The 22,276-nt window shown below is 36.1% G+C and overlaps 1 protein-coding gene across 1 annotated transcript in view; it reads right to left on the bottom strand.

The window, feature by feature from the left end:
* LOC140233241 (uncharacterized) overlaps positions 1-17,240 on the bottom strand; it is a 48,578-nt gene extending 31,338 nt beyond the window's left edge. The window contains exons 1-2 of the mRNA XM_072313352.1: positions 17,151-17,240; positions 148-187 (exon numbers count right to left, since the gene is read on the bottom strand). Coding sequence (XP_072169453.1) covers positions 148-187; positions 17,151-17,240 — 130 coding nt within the window. The remainder of the gene's footprint in view (positions 1-147; positions 188-17,150) is intronic.
* Positions 17,241-22,276: the final 5,036 nt, after the last annotated feature.

Genomic DNA, 22,276 nt, shown 5'->3' with positions numbered 1-22,276 from the left:
CAAATGTATTATTCTTATTATATCTTCATCAGTATATATACCACTATTACTGTCGATCACCATTTAGTGTTGCTTCTACCAATATGTAGTACGCATTTTCGATCATTACCAAATTAAATTTTAGAGGAAAGATACGTGAACACATACCTGAACAATTGTGAATTGCATCCGTAGCTGTTGACAGCACCTGTTAAGGTGGAAAAAGAAATAATAATGATACTGATGATGGTGATATTACGTTGCACTGGTATTGCTACGACTACTACCACTACTGCTGCTGCGGCTGCTGCTGCTACTACTACTTCTACTACTTCCACATGTACTATCATACCTCTAATACTACACGACCACACGTTCATCCCGTCATGCTATAGTCAACAAAAATCTATTCGTTAGAGTCAGCCCTGTCTAATCACTGACATCAAACCAGCAAAACTATTTTACAGCGCCGTCACTCCATGGTTACTGTGTGATTACTATTGACTGTTGGGTTTTTGTTGTTTTCTTTTCGGCAGTTTTTTGTATAATTGCTGTTCATGGTAATATCAGTACACATTACTTGAATGAAAGCAGTACAACAAGCGTAACTTGGTAGAATCTACATTGTTTATGTATTCTGTTCAGTCGCGAATTGAAATGAAATATAATGAAAACGAAGCGTTAGCAATAATGTACTTTGCCTTACATCTCTTCACAGCCTTACATTGCAGCTCATTGAAGTAACCCGTCAATTGCGCTTACACTTTTTATGCCGAAAAGTTTATGTATTCATTTATTTTTAAAGACATAGAAAAGAAGAAGAAGAAAGGAAGACAGGGGGAGGGAGAGAGGGCTATCACGTATTTCTGAAACATGCATGGTACACGGAGCTCGAATATACTAGACAAGATGAAAGACCTCTTCTTTGACCCCAAATTAGATCCGTTTCCAGGGAACAGCTGTTAGATATGCTTCCATGGATAATATTATGTGAAGCTCTTGGCTGTAGAATTCATTTCGACGATAAATGTTGTTGTCTTTTCTTGGTTTGCTGAAATATTGTTTGTTTTTTGTTTGTTTGTTTGGGTGCTTGTTTGTCTGTTTAATTGTGTGTTTGTTTTTGTCAAGAACTGACTTACTGATTATTTATATTATATGGGCAAGTAGAGATTGAATAAACGTGATCTCTCGATAATGGACCACAATATTGTGTTTACCAATAGACAGAAAATATTGTCAGTTTTTGTCCCATGTTAGAACACCCTCGTGTGAATAAATGACAGGGAGTTTGGTACAGTCGTTGAAATAAAAGTTTGTATTCTTGACAACACTTTATACTCTGCAAGACCGATGATTTGCTATACAAACGAAAGGGTTTATTGTGAGCTGAGGATCAGCGCGCAATTTGATCATAGTGCGTGTATGAGGCGCAAAATCTACACCCGCCGTGTTGGTTGGTGATGCCGCAAAAATCACTACAGCGGAAAATCCAAGTCGAATGTATGAATATTCAAAGCACTTTAACTAAACCTACATAGTATACCAGGACAACCAGAAATACAATATGGAAACTTGAGTACATAACACTCTGATCCCAGGGTTTAAAATACTGTAGGAGGTTACAAAGGTGGAAGATTTTATCTACGTTGACTCTCCCGTCACTCGTTATCTGCGCAATGTTTAATTTCACTATGTCAGGAATAACATTGGAAACAGGAAAAAGGAGGCATAAAGTTGAAAGTCATCCATCCCTTCGATCCCGGAGGCAGCAGGCCGACAGAACTTTTAGAGCTAATCCAAATTTCATGTGACATTCTGATCATTTCCTCGCGTGGTCCATCATGCAAGCGTACGAAACTGCTCTTACATGCCTTCAGTTGACACACGTAACCATGGAGACGAGACGCGCTACCACAATCTCGGCAATTAACATTAAGTGCGTATCAGCGAGATCAGGTGTTCAGGAGCAACTTCATAGATAGGATTTGGTGATGAAGATTACGAAATAGCTCGATCCCATCGTTTGGAAATAGAGGCATTATTGATTCATTAGTAACCTACTGAATAAACTAGTAGATGATATACTGCAGATTGCGTCTATCGACACAGTACTCTAATTGCATTTTCTGTAGCACGTCTGAAGTTTCAATAAACTACGCTACCATGCACTGCCACTGAGTTGATGTAAGATAACACTGATAATCTGTAATTAGTCGTGATGATGAAATGCTTCAAGAGCTCAAAATCTGAGCGTGAAAGTTCTTTTTTTTTCGCAACACTAGTCTCAGCATTGCCATTGAGTCTTCTCTTCAATTGGCACATCATTACACAGCATAATTTATGTAGCTGCAGGATTGATTTTTCATCATTACAGTAAGCTACCACAAGTAATATCATTATTTTCGTGGTGTTAATGGTAAGAATTTAAACCAAGTCAAACAAAAACAAATCTAATTATCAGGGTTTATTCTAACCTATCTGAATAACCTGAATATACAGGCATCAGTGCCTTTTTGACGTGTGGTGGATGCAGCAATAACATGCTAAAAATTAACAAAATCATGATTTCAATCTAATATTTGTTCGACCAATAGTGTACGGTCTTCTCTGCATATAAAGTTTATTCCTATACATCTGAATAAAACTGACTCATAAGCTGTGTAAATTGTGAACAATATCCGGTTTTGACAGCTGCACTGTCTTGTTGACAGTTGGAAATCTAGCTAGAAAGCCCCATGAAGCGGCGGATAAACGCCCGGGATGGATGATAAAGACGGACGGATAAACAATTACTCTTCGAGGCTGATGACTAGGAAGCTCAATGCATTTTATACCGAAGCATCGTCCATGACATTATTGCCTCCAGTTGTAATGTGGAAGAGCCTCGACGGAAAGTGGTGTGGAATCCGTGTAATAATATTTGGCCCATTTTAGTCGCAATAAATATAATCAAAAGGAGCTGCCGCTAAATTCTGCAATCGATTTTGCAACTTACTGGGGACAAGCGCTCAACGAGTGCAAGGTCATTTTGCCAGCGGTATTCATGTTTACAGAATAAGCCAATCAATAAATTATCCCCTCCTATACTCTTGAAAATGAACGCCTCTTAACATTTCACTCTGTGTTACTGTTGGTCTTTCAGCTGTCTCTTCCTCTGTTTCCATCTCTCTCTCCTCTTCTCTCTCTCTCTCTCTCAGTCTCTGTCGATTTATGAAAAATCTCTTACCGGATTATCTATTCACATTAATAATTGTGTAAGTGAATGAAGAAATTAATAGATAAATGAATATTATATATATATATATATATATATATATATATATATATATGCATATATATATATATATATATATGTATATATATATATATATATATATATATATATATTGGCGAAATAATGCATTACTAGTTTATTTCTGGATTCTTCGCTATATATATATATATATATATATATATATATATACAATACGCCCACCTCAAACAAATTAACTAACCACTTTGTCTTTGGATCTTAGCTCAGATATGGTGCGTTGTGATATCCGACAACTTTTAGAAGAAAGTGAAAGAAAATTTAACTCCAAACATTTTGACACTTCTTTTGTTGAAATCGACTAAAACATGGGGGTACGATGATGATCACACGCAAATACCCCCAACATAAAAGTTGCAGCAATCTCCATAAGCCAGTTCACAATTACCTCATATGCACTTTGGTACAAAATGACCTTTCTGTTTTTTCTCAGTCGGTTAAGCACTTCACTCGTTTACAAAGCGGCATAATGCATTTTGTAAGCTTGTCCGACGCAACGTTATGGAATTCAAACAAAGAATACGTATTCATGAAATCCTCAAAAAAAGGTGCTTGCTTTCTCATCCACCTTATACAGTTACAGTAAGCCTGGGGTTTTGAAATATTTATAGAAAACGGGTTTTAATTAATTCAGTACAAAACAACAAAATGGATGCTTGCCGAAGTGTCAATTGACGAACCATTCTGGTCACCTGACTATGAGTATGTTCATTCTTTGTTTGGACTTGAATTCTATGAATTGTTAGGCCTAAGTCGGCAAGCTCGTGCATTATGCCGTTTTGAAAACGATCGAAGCGCCTAACCAACTAAGAAAAAAAGAAGGTTATTTGTATAGATACCAATGTGCACATGAGCTTATAGTGAACTGGCTTATAGGTAGAGCTGTAGCTTTTATTTGGGGGTATTTGCATATGAATCGCAATTGTGCTCACATTTTTAATGTGATATCAGCAGACAGAGTGTCAAGATGTTTGCAATACATTTTTTAAGGGGAAATCCAATCCAAACATAAGTTAGTGTGATAAAAAAGAGTAAAATTTCATGAGTTCAACGATAAAAATTTGACTGAAATCAGATGAAAAATAAGGAAGTTATGATATTTTGAAGTTTGGGTAATTTCTGCAAAACAGTTCTTGTACAGTGGATATGAATATGCAAATGAGTGAGTTAACCATGTCATAACCTCACAAGTTTCCATTGATCGTGTATAAAAAATGAAGAAAATTCAATGTTTCTGCCATAGAAGTCTGAAGCATGATGTTATTCCTGGTTGAATAACTTCAAAATAGTGATCAGTTAGATATACTAGGATTTGAGCCTCGGGCATAAATGCGTTTGAATGAAAAACGGGAAATTTCAAAATTTTATGTACAAACTACTAGTATATGGCAAGTTGTGAGGATATTACCTGCTCACTTTGCTATATTGACCGTTCAAGAACTGCTTCCTGAAAATTTAGCGAAATTTCTAAATGTCATAACTTCCTTATTTCTCACCTGATTTCGATCAAAATTTTACCGTTGAGAACTCGTAATATTTTATTCTTTCTTATCAGATAAACTTATGTTTGGACCAGATTTCCCCTTTAAATAATGTTGACAGATCTCCGATACATCAAACAATATACAAGATTATGATCCAAAGAAAAAATAGTAATAATATAGTTACTTTATATCTATATATCTATAATCTCTCTCTCTCTCTCTATATATATACATATATATATATATATATATATATATAATATTATATATGTATATATATATATATATATATATATATATATATATATATATATATATAAGAGAGAGAGAGAGAGAGAGAAGGGGATACTCGGGGAGACGAGGGGGTAAACAAAATAAACAGCCAATCAAAATAAGTGAGCTTCTCGCAGCAGCCGCCCACTCACCGGTGTCCATTGTAAACTCAGCAAATGGGGTACTGGGGTGACGATAAATTTTTTAACAAGCGAATTTACATTAAACTCGTTAAAATTACACATCGTGTGAGAGAAAAGTGTGCCTTGTTGCCCTCTAAAATGCAGATCAAGGCTAGAAGCTATTACAACCGATGCCGAACTGCTCGGTTCTTGTCAATCAGAGACGCGGATTGTTTTCCTGACAGAATACTCGTCGCTGGGAAATAGTATTCAAGTGATTCTTGTTTTTTTTTTTCCTCTCGTCTCCCTTTTTCAATCGCAGATCTTCTTCTGTATGTTAACTCGTTTTGATGGCATGAAATAATGTGGCATTAGTACACATAGATCGAACCGTAATTCTATGCGTGTTGGTCATTAAAATTTCAGTCACTGTGATATTTTGAGTCGCTGCAATTTTAAACAACACACATACACACACACACACACACACGCACGCACACACACACACACACACACACACACAAACATAGGGCCTACACCGTAAAAAAATGCTTTGATGTGAAAACGATAATCATCACTGCCAAAGGATATATGGATAGGAGCTTTTAACGCTTTAAGATAGTATCTGGCGTACAGAAGACTGACTTTAACACTGGTTCGAGTCCAGCAGCCTTTGTGCCCGTATAGTCAAGGCATTTTCCCCATTGTTTGGGTCTTCATTTGATTGGTTGTCAGTGGCAACATATTAAACGAGTCCAAAACCGAACTCATCTTTACCTCAATATAGATCCATTTTCTAGCCCGTACTGACAATGATATCGAGCATGATGGTGTACATTAGCTGATTTTTTTTTTTTTTTGAGTGATTTTCAAGTGACATTTCTTCATCAACAAGCACTGGCAAATCTGGGTCCATTCACGCTGGGTAAAAGCTGTCGGAGTTATCAAGATTAAACTATTTGTAATTACTTCAATTATTTTACTTAGTCTTAACAGCTGTAATAGAAAAATGATAACCATGTGCCAATTTCTGCTTTAGGTTCAACGTGATGTTCTGAAGAAGAAGGGCCAATAAGCGAAGAAGAGAAAAACAGATGATGGAAAATGTAGTCCTAGTGATGTGAGGAAATTGAGAGATAGAATATTTAGCATGAGGCGTAGATGTCCTAAATCAAGAAGCAGTAGTAGTAGTAGTAGTACTTCTATGCTACTACTATACTACTACTACTACTACTACTACTACTACTACTGCTACTACTACTACTACTACACAACTACTACTACTACTACTACTACTACTACTACTACTACTACTACTACTACTACACAACTACTACTACTACTACTGCTACAACCACTAATAATGATAACAGTAATAATAATGGTAATGATAATTGATGATAGCAGAATAACATACATCTAGATAACATAAGATAATTGTTCAATGATCGTCATATTACTACATGTATTTAAGAAACGAAATTCTAATTAAAAAAAAAAGCATTGTGAATGCCACAAATTAAAATATTTTTTCTCTCTAAACGCTTCACCGCTTAACCGTATTATGTATTCAACTCCTTGAAATACTATTATTATTATCATCACAATAATTACTTTCAGTAGTTACAGTAGTAGTGGCACTCTCGTCATTAGTGATCAACAATCATTAAGTGCGGACGATCTCGATGTCCATCATTCTTTAGGAGGTCATGGATGTTGAGATCAATAGAATATCCCTTGTATGCCAGATCAAACTTGTTCAGGTGGTCTACTTCATGATAATTATGTGCGTAGTTCGTTGCCAACCAACCGGTGTTTTGAATGCAGTCAAGCATTCTGTCCCCCTTTCTCCCCCCCCCCCCCCTCCCCATGAAGGAACAAAGATATCGACTGACAAATCCCACTAATCGATGACAGACCTGTTTGAGTTTTAATGACAAATTAATACGATATCTGACAAGCGATTGAATTATGACCCGAATTTACACACACACACTTTTTTTTAATAATATTCTTTTATTTGAGTTTCATTCAATGTGAAATCCATATTAACAATAAAATTAATACATCCACCAACAAAAAAAGAAAGCAGCTGTATTCTTCTTTCTTGTGCTGCTAAATCATTTTTCAAACATACAGTACAATATATTTGATTCTTTTTACCAAATCATACCCTGTTTTTATAAGGGAAATGACATAAAAATCTACATAATTCTCAGAAAAAGCTATTTTGATCAGCCTAATCAAGCCAATCCGAATGTGCCTTATCACTCACACACCGACTAAGAAATGTGTGCTACTCAATCACTTTTTCACTTAACTTCCTTTTTTTTTCTTTTTTGGCAGAGCACACACTATATACATAAATATATCAGATAAAGTATAACTCTTAAAGGGAAAAAAATCTTGATCAACTTGATCAGATTGCTCAATATCCACTTCATTATATAAATTCTCTTACACTCTTTTGAGAATACAGCAGTTCCTAAAACATATAAAAAAAGCATTCTTTACTTAACCGAACAAAACTCATCATTTTTTTCCATCTAACCTATCAACCACCCCTCCCCCCCCCCGTACAAGCACAAAATAACCATATGTGTATATCATCAAAACAAACCATATTCCTGCCTGACCCCTTAACCATTATTCTAACATTGCCTAACTACATCCACCTAACCCTAACCATCCCCACCTATTTCCCCGCTAACCATTACTCTACTCTAACCTAACTACATCTACCTATAACCCTAACCATCCCCACCTATTTCCCCACTAACATACCCCCCCCCCGTAGCCTTCCCTCAACACACACACACACCCATATATGCACTAGACATCAACCAAAACAACAACAACATACCCACCAGTGCGCACTCACAAACACCAACATTTGCACGCCAAATCACACTACATACTTGTGGTATCTTGGTTACCTGTTTCTTTGACAGTTAAACACACACCAAATTAAAACCGAAGCTAACTAAACATTTTACATGGGGGAAAAAAAAGTGACCAGCATAATGCTGATACATATACCAATTCCTAAACATTAATACGGCTAAAACCTAAACTGACCATACATCTGACTCTATGAAAGTTTCAACTGCTCCCATTTTTGCAAATGAAAACCGAGCTTACCTGCTTTAACCGCAACGTTCTTTTCCTCCTCTATAAAATCCAGAACAAATTTCTTTATCTTTTCCCTCTTGGGTAACTTATTTTGTTCTCTTGACCGAAATATTACAATTTTCATCAAAATTATCAAGGCATTCACGCATTTGATTCGATTTGAACTACCTCGTAAACCTAAAAAAATATCTCTCCATTCTAATTCTTCTAACTCAACTAAATCATAAAACTCAATAAGAAACTGTCATATCGGCTTTACTTTCACACAATCAAAAAATATATGTGAATAAGTTTCCCTTTCCAATTGACAAAAAGAACAAAGATTATCATTCACAAAACCAAACTTAAACAAATGTTCCCTTGTATATATCACCCCGTGTAACAACTTAAACTGAAATTCCCTATGTTTACTAAGTAAAGTCGTGCTTCTAGGTCTAAGAAATAAATTTCTAATTTCTTTATCACTGCAATCATACTTCACTTCACCATATCTTATTTCCAGAGTATACAATTCTTGTAAAGCTGTAACAAAATACTCATACACTATTTTTGACTTAATATTTTGAAATTCTAATATCTTACCAAAAATCTTCACCTGTATATCATAATTTAATACATCAATTTGCTGAAACCTTACACTCCCTGTGGACTCTTTCCACTTTTCTGGAAGAACATTATAAATATCATTTATCTTAAATATACCATTTCCCATAATACCTAAATTTCGAAAATACCCAACGGGTTTAATAAAACCTCCTTGTAAAATATGATGTACATTATAAACACCTTTTTCATATAAATCACAATCAAAAATACTCTTCCCTTTTATACATACTTTTCTATTATTAAATATAACTGGATTCATCACTTCATCTTCAAAATTCCTACATTTATCCATTTCCTGCCATACCTTAACCATTTCTAAATAAAAAGGTGGAACTGGATTTGTCAATGTCAATCTAGACCATTCATAGTCACATAAAAATAAGAACCTTCCTCCTACTGATCGAAAACTAAAATCAAAATACATTTTCCACCCAGATTTCTTCTCACCATACAATAAACGTTTCAGCCACATAATACGTTGCGTTTTGACAAACAACTTAAAATTTATCATTCGCAGTCCCCCATTAACATAATCTTGATACATAATATTCCTTTTTACCCGGTCTTTACCATTCCACAAAAATTCAAAAATCATCTTATCCAATTCAGGAAATATCCATTGAGGAACAACTATGAGTGATGAAACATAATTTAACCTTGATAATGCATAAGTTTTCAACAAATGAATTTTTCCCATGAGTGTTAAATCACGCTGTTTCCACCATCCTAACAACTTTTTTATTCTACTTAATATTTCTTTAAAATTGATCTCATTCATCCCCCTCACATCTCTTGCAAAATTCACCCCCAAAATTTTAACTGCATCAACATATTTTCCAGATACAGATAATACAGGTTTCTCTGTATCCTTACCCATCCACAAAAAATAAAATTTTTCTTTATTTACAATTAAACCGCTTATTTTCCCGAATTCATCAAAAATATACTGTAACCTATTTAAAGATTTTATGTCCTTTATAAACAACGAAATATCATCCGCATATGAAATTTGCTTTATTTCATTTCCCCCAAAACATATTCCTTTTACAGTGTTATCTTTCCTTACTACTTGTGCCAGTGTTTCAATTACTAATAAAAACAAATACGGAGACAGGGGATCACCTTGCCTAACCCCTCTCTTGATTTTGAAATAACCAGTAGAGTGCCCTCCATTCATAACACAACTGCTAATATCCTTATAAAGCACCTTAACCCAGGAACAAAACGATTCACCGAAACCAAACCTATGTAAGACCCGAAATAAAAATTCATGTGCAACTGAATCAAACGCTTTTTCGAAATCCACTGTGACCAAAAACCCACTTGTATAGTGCAAAGAATGAAATAACATATCATCTACTAATCTTACCGCTTCTCCTATATTCCTATTCTTTATGTACCCAACTTGATCAAAATGAATAATCTCTCCCAAAACTTCTTTAATTCTATTTGATAAGACCTTAGATAATATCTTATAATCTACATTCAAAAGTGTAATTGGTCTATAATTTTTGATGTATAGTACATCCCTATTTTCTTTTTCTAATAAAGTAATAACACCTTGCTTTTCTGATATTGATAAAGCCCCTTCATCATATGCCTCATTCAGAGCATCTACCATCATTTGCCCCAGAACCGACCAGAAAGTGAGATAAAACTCCACTGTGAAACCATCGTTTCCAGGAGCTTTATTGCCTTTCATTTCTTTTAAAACCATAAAACATTCATTTATATTAACTTTCCCTTCACAACTTTCTCTACTCTCTTCACTTAATTTCGGAATATCATCAAAAAATACACAATTTATATCATAACTATTTTCATCATTATTAGAATACAACTTTTCATAAAATAACCTAATTACTTTCATTATTCCATTTACATCCTTTATCAACTGTTCTTTATTATCATATATTTCCTTAATGACACTTTTCTTTTTATTAGATTTCAACAATTGTTCAAAATACTGTGTTTTTGTTTCTCCTTCTTCAAACCATTCAGCCCTAGACCGAACTCTCAAACCTTGTCGAGAATACTCATATATCTTTCGTAACTCCGATTTCTTCTCCTCTATATCATCTACTACCGCATTGCTGGATGAAACTAATATCTGGTTCTCTAATTCCTCAATATTTCTTTCTAACTCCTCTATTCTACTTCTTCTCAATTTTGCTTTATCTTTAGAATAGCTTATAATATATCCCCTCATTTTCATTTTCATAAAATCCCATAACAATCGTTTACCCTGAATACTCAAACTCAATTCTTCCCTTAATCTAATTATTTCATTACTAAATTTTCAACAAATTCTCTATCCATACATAAACTGTTATTAAATTTCCAGTATGACTTACCATAACAAAATATATCTACCAACTGTTCAACCTGTAACAAAACACCAGAGTGATCAGGCGTTATTGACGTTATTATTTCACACTTTTTCACAGAGTGTTGTAAACTAGAAGAACAAAACCAGTAATCTAAACGGCTTTGAATAACAGGCCATTTTTGTCTAAACGTAAATTGTTGTTTATTCAGATTTCTCTTTCTCCATATATCTATCAAATTATATTTATTCAAAAAATCTTCAAATTTTTCATTAAAAACAGTTTTCAACACCTTCCTTGGTCCCATATAATCTAAACTTCCATTCATTATCAAATTAAAATCCCCTCCTATAAAAAACAATTGATTAGGATTATACAACCTAGATACACTATAATATCTAATTTCTGCAAAAACTCCACTTGCATTCTCTCTTTATCTCTTGTAGGGAAATAACAATTTCCTATTACCAAAGTAACCCCTTGCATATCACCTTTGAAAATAACATATCTTCCATCATCATCTATTACCACTTTTTCAATCTTTAATTTTAAATGTGAAGATATCAACGTTAATACACCCTGACTATGATTTCATCCATGACTGAAAAACATAGGTCCATCCCAATCTAACTTCCATATATCTTCCACCTCCCGTGTATTATATGTTTCTTGTAATAAAATTATATCACTCCCTTTACTTTTACACCATTCAAAAATATTCTTCCTTTTCAACTTATCTCTTATTCCTCTTACATTTAAAGACATAAATGTACAAGAAGACAGACTATTCATATACTACATCACATATCCCAAAAATTCTAACAACCTTATTCCCAACAGATAATTCAATCACACCCCGAACATACACACAAAAAACTTTCTTTCCCAGGACATTTCTTCCCAACTGATTACACAGACAGGAAATTGCAAAGTGCGAACTTGCGCTGACTGAAAATAACTCCTTAAAATGGAAACAGGCAACCCTACCACGACTTGACATCCCATAACATTCACGCTCACAACACCTCAAGCACACAACACTCACCTCACACCCTTCACTCCTAGAATTAATCCCCTCTCCCTCCCTCCTATTGCAGCCTAACTTATCCCAATATCTAATTCGGTAACAAAAACCTGATACCCATGTGCTACATATACCTACCCTGTACATAACTTCAAACACTACAAAAATAAACCTCCATACCAAAACAACTAACCCACTTTCCATACCATAAGGAGATGATTGAAAGCGGCCCTCCACCAAAGCCATACGAAAGAAGAAGAAGAAGAAGAAAAAAAAAGAAGAGTTTCTGCAAAGTCTGCGTACTCTACACACATAACTTAACAGTAATTTCTTACCCGACATACATGCACTGATTTGAACCGGGTAGATAATAAGATAAAATTTGAACCGGGTAGATAATAAGATAAAATTACAAAAAAAAAAAAATATTCAAATTATGCATAAAGAATATGAAGCATACCGAACCAAGAATTTGTGCATTCTGGGTGTGGTGCAACACGCACCAAAACCCATATCGATGGGGAAAAAGAACAAAAACAAAACATTGTATAAATATAGTGTACAAATCACCCCAGAGCCTGACAGTTAACATATATGGCAGGCATCCCAGGGAAAAGAAGGAAAAAAAAATGGTTCTGCCCATGTCAAACCAAGAATTCGTACATTCTGGGTGTGGTGTAATTCACATCGAAAATTATATCAATAGGCGTCCTCACACCAGCCCGACGCCCCGACAGATCGCCATTTAATGATATACCAATCAGCGCGCTATTATCGAGAAATCCTCCTCCACACACACACACACACACACACACACACACACATTCATTCATTCATGATCTTAGATGATAATGCAGTAGAAATACCTCTTATATGTTATTTAAGTTAATGTGAAGTTGATTTAAAAAGAAAAAGGAGACCAAATCTTTCTTGCTCCTCAAGAAGCATCCTGCGGCGTTGTGTACGGCATCAAAAATGTCACTTATGTATGTTTGCATAGTAATATTATGTGAGTAAGCATGTTATATCCCGTTATGTATTCGTTGATTTGTTAATTGATACGGAATTGTATGTGTCTATGTGTATGACGTGCAATGTCTTTGGATCATTAGTGTGGTGGTGATGGTGGTATTATTACGGAGGTAAAACTCTGTAACATGGACAATTTTCCACCTTACTGAGCTATTTGCAACTGCCTTGACAACACGATTACCCCTGGTGGACAATTTGCCACCTGACTACGAATGTGACACATCGAATTACACATCTAAAGCATGACAAGGCATATTATATTAATCATGGAAGACCTTCATCGCACACTCTGAACATAGACCAAGTGTAGAGTATGAAGCTAGCTATCGCGTGTTGGAAAGAAGTGGTTGCTTTTGTTTTTGCAGTCATTGATCTAAGGAAGATGAACATTTCACAGGCGTAGGTAAATAAAATGACTGAAATGAGAAAAGGGAAATGATCTTTTTTTTTTTTTTTTTAACTCCCCTCCACCGGTTTGTGCAGATACTGTCACTTCAAACATTTGTCAAAGCGCTGAAGAGTATATAGTCTTCACGGGAAACATCGCTATGAAATTATGACAACGTTACACTTGATGCATAAAACTTTCATCAGTTGGGGAGGTCATACAATAGGAGATTCAGGCTTCCACCAACCTTTCGAGATTTGCTGGCTAGCTTTCATCATCAACGTTACACTTGTAACGTCTCTTTCAACAACAATGTTACTAACAGCAATTCCTTGAAATGACCACGAACGATTCAAAGGTTTGAAGTGTTTTTGTTCATTGTATTCTCAAAATTGAAAGAAGAGAAATGCAAGTCCATTAAACTTCCAGCCTCTGCAATCTTCTTTAGATTCGTTCGTATGTTACACAAGTGGTAATCCAAAAACCTGGTGAGAAATTGACTGTTGAATTTCACGCGCTGCCTAATGCTATATGGACATGCCAGTTATCAAAAGCACTAACTTTTATTCAAATTGAATTTCCTGCCTATCTAAAGACAACTAGAAAGCGGAAAATACCATCTTGGAAACTACCACAACAACACCGATCTAAAGCGGTCTCCGCCGGCCACCCGTGCATGCAACAGATCGGTTGTACGACGCCCAGGTTTCCACGTCACCAGACAGCATCACGGTCTCCCATCATTTCTTATCTCACCACTATTAATGGATCAATGGATTAGTGAATTAATGAGTTCTAAAAGCATGCATAGTCATTAAAGAGGGGGTTGGTGTATTATGAACTCAGTTTAATAACAATCAAACATTGATAATGACATGGCAATAAACATGGCTCAAGGATAGAAATACGAATGGCAAAAACAGAAATTCTTTCATAGTGATAATTCCTTAATCCGGAATTTGAATCTTTGGTATGATACGTTTTGGCAGTGAACTATGCATTCAATTCTGTTTTCAGAAACATTCGTCCATTATTTTTGCTTTCTTTAAAATGGTTTGTACTGAAGCGAGCGCAAACGAGTGAATTGCACATTAAAATATTAAGTAAAACAAGTTATTGTCAGATTGTGGATGATACCAAAATCAATATTTTACGCAGGTCCGTGCGAAACACCGAGATAGCCATGATACTTGCATGTTGACCAAAGTGACAAAGACATAATTAAGGCAACATGATACACATGAGTCCGCGATGACGTGGTTGTTTGGTTTTGGCTGTTCGGTTTGTTTGAGGCACTCTTGATTTCCCAGTGCACATAGAGCGACGTCATGTTTCTATCAAAGGAAAGCTTAAACCTAACCATCTTCTGTTTGCAATAAAAGCCTTCTCGATATCTAAATGCCGCAGGTGTTAAACAAACTTCGCTGGTACCGAAATGGATGGCGAAAAGAATTGACTGCTATACACATAGAGGAAAGGATATCTGATGTTGTTTTGAGTGCAACTCAAAACCCTTTTTCAAATTGGCAGAGACAGAACGGAAGAAATTCTTCGATAAAATCAGATCATATCAATGACATGAAATTTTATAGCGGTATTTTGTTTTGTTTTACGAACAAAAAAAATATTGGTGGTGACAACCAGATATGAAAATTTCGTAAGTTGATGATGACATCAGTTCATTACACTCCCACAGAGTTTTAGTATGCACAAAAATATGATTAGAGTTTACTTTTTAGTAATTTCTGGATTATCACGGCAAAACAAAAAGAAGATAAACAAAAAGAAATTGTAGTAGAGCTTTGTATGTATACGTTAATGGCATACTTATGAGGTGATGAGACCGTTACCCTCATAATTTGCATAACTATAATTATGTGGATCATAGAGATTACCGCAGTTTCTTGAAAACCTGACTTGAGAAAGTCCATGCCTGACATTCTTATTTTGTGTTAAATTCTGTTAAGACCTAGTCATATTTTGTTTGATTTTACTCTTATAAAGCAAAGACTTTAGAATATGGAATGGATTTGCTCTGTACATCCTACGCAGTAACACATGCAGTTTCAAATAAACCTGACTTGTGAAAGTCCATGCATGACATTTTTATTTTTTGTCCGATTCTGTTGAAACCTCATCTTCATTTTGTTTGATTTCACTCTACTAAATCAAAGACTTTCAAATATGGAATGGATTTATTCTGTACATCCTACGGAGGAGAATGCTTGTTATTTTAGAATTAGTGATAATATTTTACACTATACAGGGAATTCAAGAGCTAGCGTGTTTTCCCTTCTCCTAGAAGCAAGTTTCTTATTGACACTTAAAACGTAAAAGAAAATGTATTGTACTCAATGGGTTTATTGAGCAGACTAAGCTCAAAATAACTTTGAAGCCAAAACATGTGTGTGTCAGTGTGGAGGGTTTTGGCCTATTGATTGAAACTCTTCCGATTCGATTGAATAGTACCTTCATCCTCGAAAGACTATTGTAGCTACAAATGAACAAAATCGAAGAGATAAATTGTTTTTAGCTGAGTTTCGACAACACAGAGTTGCAACTGATTGACAAATTGCCCTACATCGTAAATAAGCACTGAATTGATCAGTGTTTTAGTAGTAGCCATGATAAAAAAATCATGGGCGTATATACTCGAGCAGGATTCAAACCTACGACCTCCTATACACTATACAGGGAATTCAAGAGCTAGCGTGTTTTCCCTTCTCCTAGAAGCAAGGAGGTCGTAGGTTCGAATCTACGACCTACGAGCAGGTTCGAATCCTGCTCGAGTATGTACGGCCATGATTTTTTTATCATGGCTACTACTAAAACACTGATCAATTCAGTGCTTATTTACGTCGATGTAGGGCAATTTGTTAATCAGTTGCAATGAAAACATCTCGACGGAAGAATTTCATGAATTTGAATAACAAAGCAGTACCCGCTGCATGCTATAAGGAATAGAACCAACACTTGCTGTCGGGCGAAAGCTCGGTGGTCTAGTGGAGATGACGCCTGTACGGTGATCAGGAGGTCGTAGGTTCGAATCCTGCTCGAGTATGTACGCCCATGTTTTTTTTTTTTTTTTTATCATGGCTACTACTAAAACACTGATCAATTCAGTGCTTATTTACGTCGATGTAGGGCAATTTGTCAATCAGTTGCAATGAAAACATCTCGACGGAAGAATTTCATGAATTTGAATAACACAGAGTTGTTTGAATTTCATCTGATCAATTTATAACATGAAATAACTTGCATGTCATGTGTTTATGCTTCTTTTATTGCAAAATGGCTCGTATCATGGGTAAACCATATCTTTACGTTATTTAACGATGTGGATTCACATTGCCTCTGCCATATTACTCATGCATATATTGTTTGTTTCAATATTTGATTTAAATGCCCAGCATTGTGTCTGTCTGATTAATAACCAAAGGCCTTGCATCATAGTTCCTGAAGAGTACACTTACCACAGCCACTATACAGATCGCTGCTGCTACCTTGTGAGCAGCTCTTTGCCAGAACGTCGGGAGGCTACCACACCTCCGGCGTCCGCACATGTTGGGGTGGTGTGAACGATGTGATGAAATGCAAATCGCTGTCACACCAATTTCACCAAATAGAAAAGACAGCCTAAAACAACAGTCACACTATAACTTGATCGGCTCTTCTTCGTGGTAAGTCCCAAAGAAAATCAGAAGATATTATACTGTAGATATTATTATGTACCAACGGAAAATAGATGCAACGCAAAATAGATGCATAAGCGCAGGACTTCTTCAAGTACTCAAATGTCACTTTAAACGCCACGACCGGTTGTCAACCGGGAGACAAGTATTTCCATTATGACGCTTCGGCTTCGATCATCAACGTCTGTCGGGAGTGCCACTTTAGAGGATTCACAACGTGCATATTTTTTTAAATGTCCACATGAATCAGTTTGTTATGCACTGCATTAAATGGTGTTGACTAGAGATTGCGCATATAAGAAGAGATTCACAATGTGATGTCAACCGCACGACAGGCTGATGCTTTTGGCGGGACAGATGAGCGAGAGAGGGAAAAAAAAAAACATGCACGCTTGGTAGTAGATAACACTGTCTTGTTATCATCGGTAGATCCATCAGCTCCCAGGGATTCAACTGATAGATGCCGCTCCACATAGAGTTATGACTGTCTTGTGCGTTTCCCCCTGGCCAAGCTCACTCGTGATTGGACAGAGTGAATACATCACGTGGTTTGGAAGATGACGCCACGAGACATACAGGACGCGTGCATGTGGAGTTAATCTCGCCTAGAATAGGCAAACAAGATAATGCCTCGAAAGTATCAAGGGAATACCTTGGACCCTTTATGGGTTTTTTTTTTTTTTTTTTTCAACTTTAGTTGGTGCATGCATTTTACTTCAGCGGTTTTATATTTCGATAATAAAAAATGGGTGTCACAGCTATTCTTGTGTGTGTGTATGTGTGTGTGTGTGTGTGTGTGTGTGACCTGGATCGGGACTTAAATCAAGTGCAACGGATGCTCGCTTTCATTGTTACATACATTTACTTTTTAGTCCTCAAAGTACAGGTTATCAACTCTTTGTACATTAAATACACTGAATAAAATACCGGCCACCAGGTGACTGCTGACCCTTTTCCTCAAAAGACTTAATAGTTTGAATTAGAAATATTATTTTGGTTTTAGGCTGATTTGTCTGCCATTGTCAGTAATGTTGTAGGACGTAAACTACGAGCATATAATTGTCAAATATGTTATTTTTGTTGATGTTGTTGATCTACCTCAAGCCACAAAAAAAAAGAATAAAAAAAAAACTTAAAAATTTGAAATGTTTAGACGTTGGGTCTCCGAGCGTAAACGATATGCATTTTTGTTATACTATGAAATAGACAATTCATATGCATATAATGTACAAGGCTATAGTATAAACCTAAACATAATATATACACAAGCATGCAGGCCGATGCGCAGCAACCATAAGTTGTGAAAATTATGATAAGAGTCTATGTTAAACCTTCCGTGGATGAGTTAATGTCGTGAAACCATGGATATTTTTCAATTTAAACCGTTTAGTGATCATACCGGTATATTATTGAAGCGACGGTGCAAGTGAAAGGATTCATCTATTCATAGTTATCGTTAATCAGCCGAGTATAGATCTCAACTCGTATAGGGCAGTATGGCCATTGAGAGTAATCATTTCGGGAAAGAGACAATGAATAGACAAACATTAATATTTCGCTCCATCTGCGTTGATCTCTGGATGGGTAATGGGCAAACACCCTGGAGTTGTGTTGCTAAGTTAATATGGATTAATTGAGCTTGAAATCGTGCGTTTGTGTGTGTGTGTGTATTATCTGTCTATCCTACGGACTCAGATATCATGTTATCAGTAATCGCTGACTGTGAAGTTACGCATGCGCAGACTGACTATACAACGCGCTTCAGTTTGACGAAATTGCTTCGTGACGTTCGTAAATGACATATTGAAGTTCCCATCAATCATTCAGAGTTTCACATAAACGAATGATACACGTTACTATATAAGTTCGACATCTCTTGACAGTCGCTGCGTTTATTGCAAAGCAAAAAACGAAACCAAAACCAATTAAAGAGGGGAGAAAATGTGGAAGAGAACTCCGATTCAAAATGGTGACAACTTACTGTCAATGGAAAACCAGCTATCAATTACGCCATCCATCCCTTTGTCTCCACGTTATTGTCTCTGTGGTCCTGAAAACGTGACATCCCTTGTTTTAAGCACTTTATTTTGAATCAAGAGTAGAAGCAAGCAAACTGATCAATTAAAAAATGAAATCTAAATGAGGACATCTTGCCTTCCTTTGTCATTTTTGTCTGTGGTTTGTGATGCATTTGGAAGGGAATGTCGTTGTAGCCATGAGCAAGAAAAATAAACCAAGATGTTAATGCATGATGTAATATGATATGGTCTGACAAGATTATTTAGTGCAATGTGAAATTCGTGACATTTCAAGAACAAAAGCAAAATATTCATGCGAATGGAAAGTGTGAGTTTTTAATGGTTCCCTTTTTATAGATGCCCGTGTATACGGATCTGCCGACATGGTGTCAAAGTTGGTAGTGTCTGTTTCATCACTGTGTATCTATTGCGCGATCTCTTTGACCCCCCCCCCCCCAAGCTGAACACATGTAATTAAACTCATAACCTATGACACCTGACTCATTTAACCATGACTCCGTTGCCAGGTTTCAAATCTTTTCTTATAGATAAGACATTTTACATCGTTGCCAAGTCTATGCAAGCAATCGAAAGCCTAAAAAGAGATGGATATAATATATGTATATCTTGCACATTTCAGGACACTATACTAACAAATCGGTGAGTTGATCGCAAATATGTACATTTTCAATTTAATGTCAGGAGAGGGGATGGAATAAACTGAGGATGTTTATTGGAGTCCTTGAGAGTATTTTGAATATAGCTCGTGGTATACTCTGAAGCCTCTTTTATTTGAGCTTTCCCGATTAAATCAATAAGTTTTAATTAAGATCGCTGGTGTATACTGAGATGTTGACCGGTGGAGAATATAGCGTTTGCCATTTGCCATGGTGTGCGCCTCCATCCATGACTCTGTACCAGTATTAAATATTATGTCTCTTCCTGAATTTCATCTGTCCTCTTGTAGTCTATCTCTCCTCTTAAAATTCATCTCTTGCGACAGATTTCTTGTCCTTTTCTCATTCTGTCTGTATGTCTGTCTATCTGTATCTATTTCTCAGTGTTCAGTATGTCACTCGCGCTCTCTGTTATTTGCCCATATTTTGTTTGATTTTCTGTGTGTGTGCGCGCGCGTGTTGTGTGTGTTTTCAAAATTAATAATATGTTAGCCCTGCGATTTACCATTACGTTTGAGGTATACTATTTCCTTGCTTTGGCACACTACCAATTCCAGAGAAAACACTTCCACTGTCTGTATAATAATAATTATAAACAGGGAAGTGATGGAGGGAGGAGCCATGATTGCATAAATCCTGGTAGACTCACTTTACAACCCAAGACGTAGGAATATCATTTTTCTTTTCAGTTTGCTTTATTTCTTCACTTGTACATATGAAATCATTATGTCAAATCAACAATGTTCACATCAGAATATGAAATAAGGTATTGAAACTGAATACTCATTATACCAAACTATTTATGTTATAATGCAAATGAATATACATTTTATCATGTCAGAAGGTACATGTGGAGGAGGCGGTTAATAACCAATTTGCTTGATGGAATAACGACCTCTGGGCGATATGGTATATTTTATGATTCTCTCTAGTTTTTAACTGAAGGAACAAAACACACACACACACACACACACACACACACACACACACACACCGCACACACACACTTAGATAAAAGAACCTCAAGTCTTTTCAATATATTTTAGCCAACGATGACAACAAAAAGGCAAACAAGACTAGGACAAATATGAGGGGACATCAAAAGTTAAGAGAAGAGAAGGGTTGAAGTGACAGTATTTTGTTGTTTGGAGCTATTACACATAAACACAAATTACTTAACCTATCAGAGAATTTGTATTTTCAGGTTAAAATAATTAACAATATAATTATTATGATAGACGACGAAAGATTAGGATATGTTCGTCAGTTTCTCTGACGAACATATCCTCTCACACAACAGTGTGAATCAGTCAACATAATTTCTAATTCAAGCGATACGTTGCGATGTTCGAGAAATGTTATATGCACCCAGGATGGGGTACATGGAATGAATAGGATACGCAGAGAATCCGAAGTTTTTGTGAGGTAAAACAATACCATAAATCTAACCTTTTGCCTCAGAGGTATAGTAATTCTCCCACTGGCCGCATAAATTCCAACAGACAGGGGCTTAATGTGAAGTGTAGACGATACCATTATGTCATTAATGGGTATATAACTCACAGTTTGTGATGTAGGCAAAAATATTAAACATATAATTTTGCTTTGCCACGTACAACGGAGTGTAATTTGCAATTCAAAGTGCTACCACATTTTCAGTGAAATGATGGTGGGAGTGCATAAAGTTATTATGTAAATGATATAGATATCTTAATGAGTACAAGCATACCAACGGCGTAGCCAGGATTTGATCTTAGGGGGGCGGTTAGTCTGCGAGGGAGCGAAGCGACCGAGCCCGAACGAGCGGAGCGAGCGAGGGGGGAGGGTGTGGGAGGGGGTGTCCCCGGTCCCACGGTAAGAACTTTTTTGCATTTTGATGTTGTAAATGGTGCAATTTGATGCATGTTTTTGCGCGTTTTATCGACGTGAAACAGTCCCACTTGTTTAAGATAACAGTATATTTTGATGTAGATTATTATTGAACAATTTGCCTATAAAATGGTATAATTTAAATACACTTCTGTATTAATTCTTTTCACTGAATATCATGAACAAGACTGAACCCGAGCGAGCGGAGCGAGCGACGGGTTCAGTCTCTCACCGTGGGAGGGGGGTGTCCCCCCTCCCACGGTGAGATTTTTTTGATTTTGCATTTTGATGTTGGAAATGGTGCAATTTGATGCATGTTTTTGCGTGTTTTAACGAGTTGAAA

The sequence above is a fragment of the Diadema setosum genome, chromosome 9, assembly GCF_964275005.1.
Source record: "Diadema setosum chromosome 9, eeDiaSeto1, whole genome shotgun sequence".
Taxonomy (NCBI): domain Eukaryota; kingdom Metazoa; phylum Echinodermata; class Echinoidea; order Diadematoida; family Diadematidae; genus Diadema; species Diadema setosum.
This window is presented reverse-complemented; position numbering and strand designations above follow the sequence as displayed.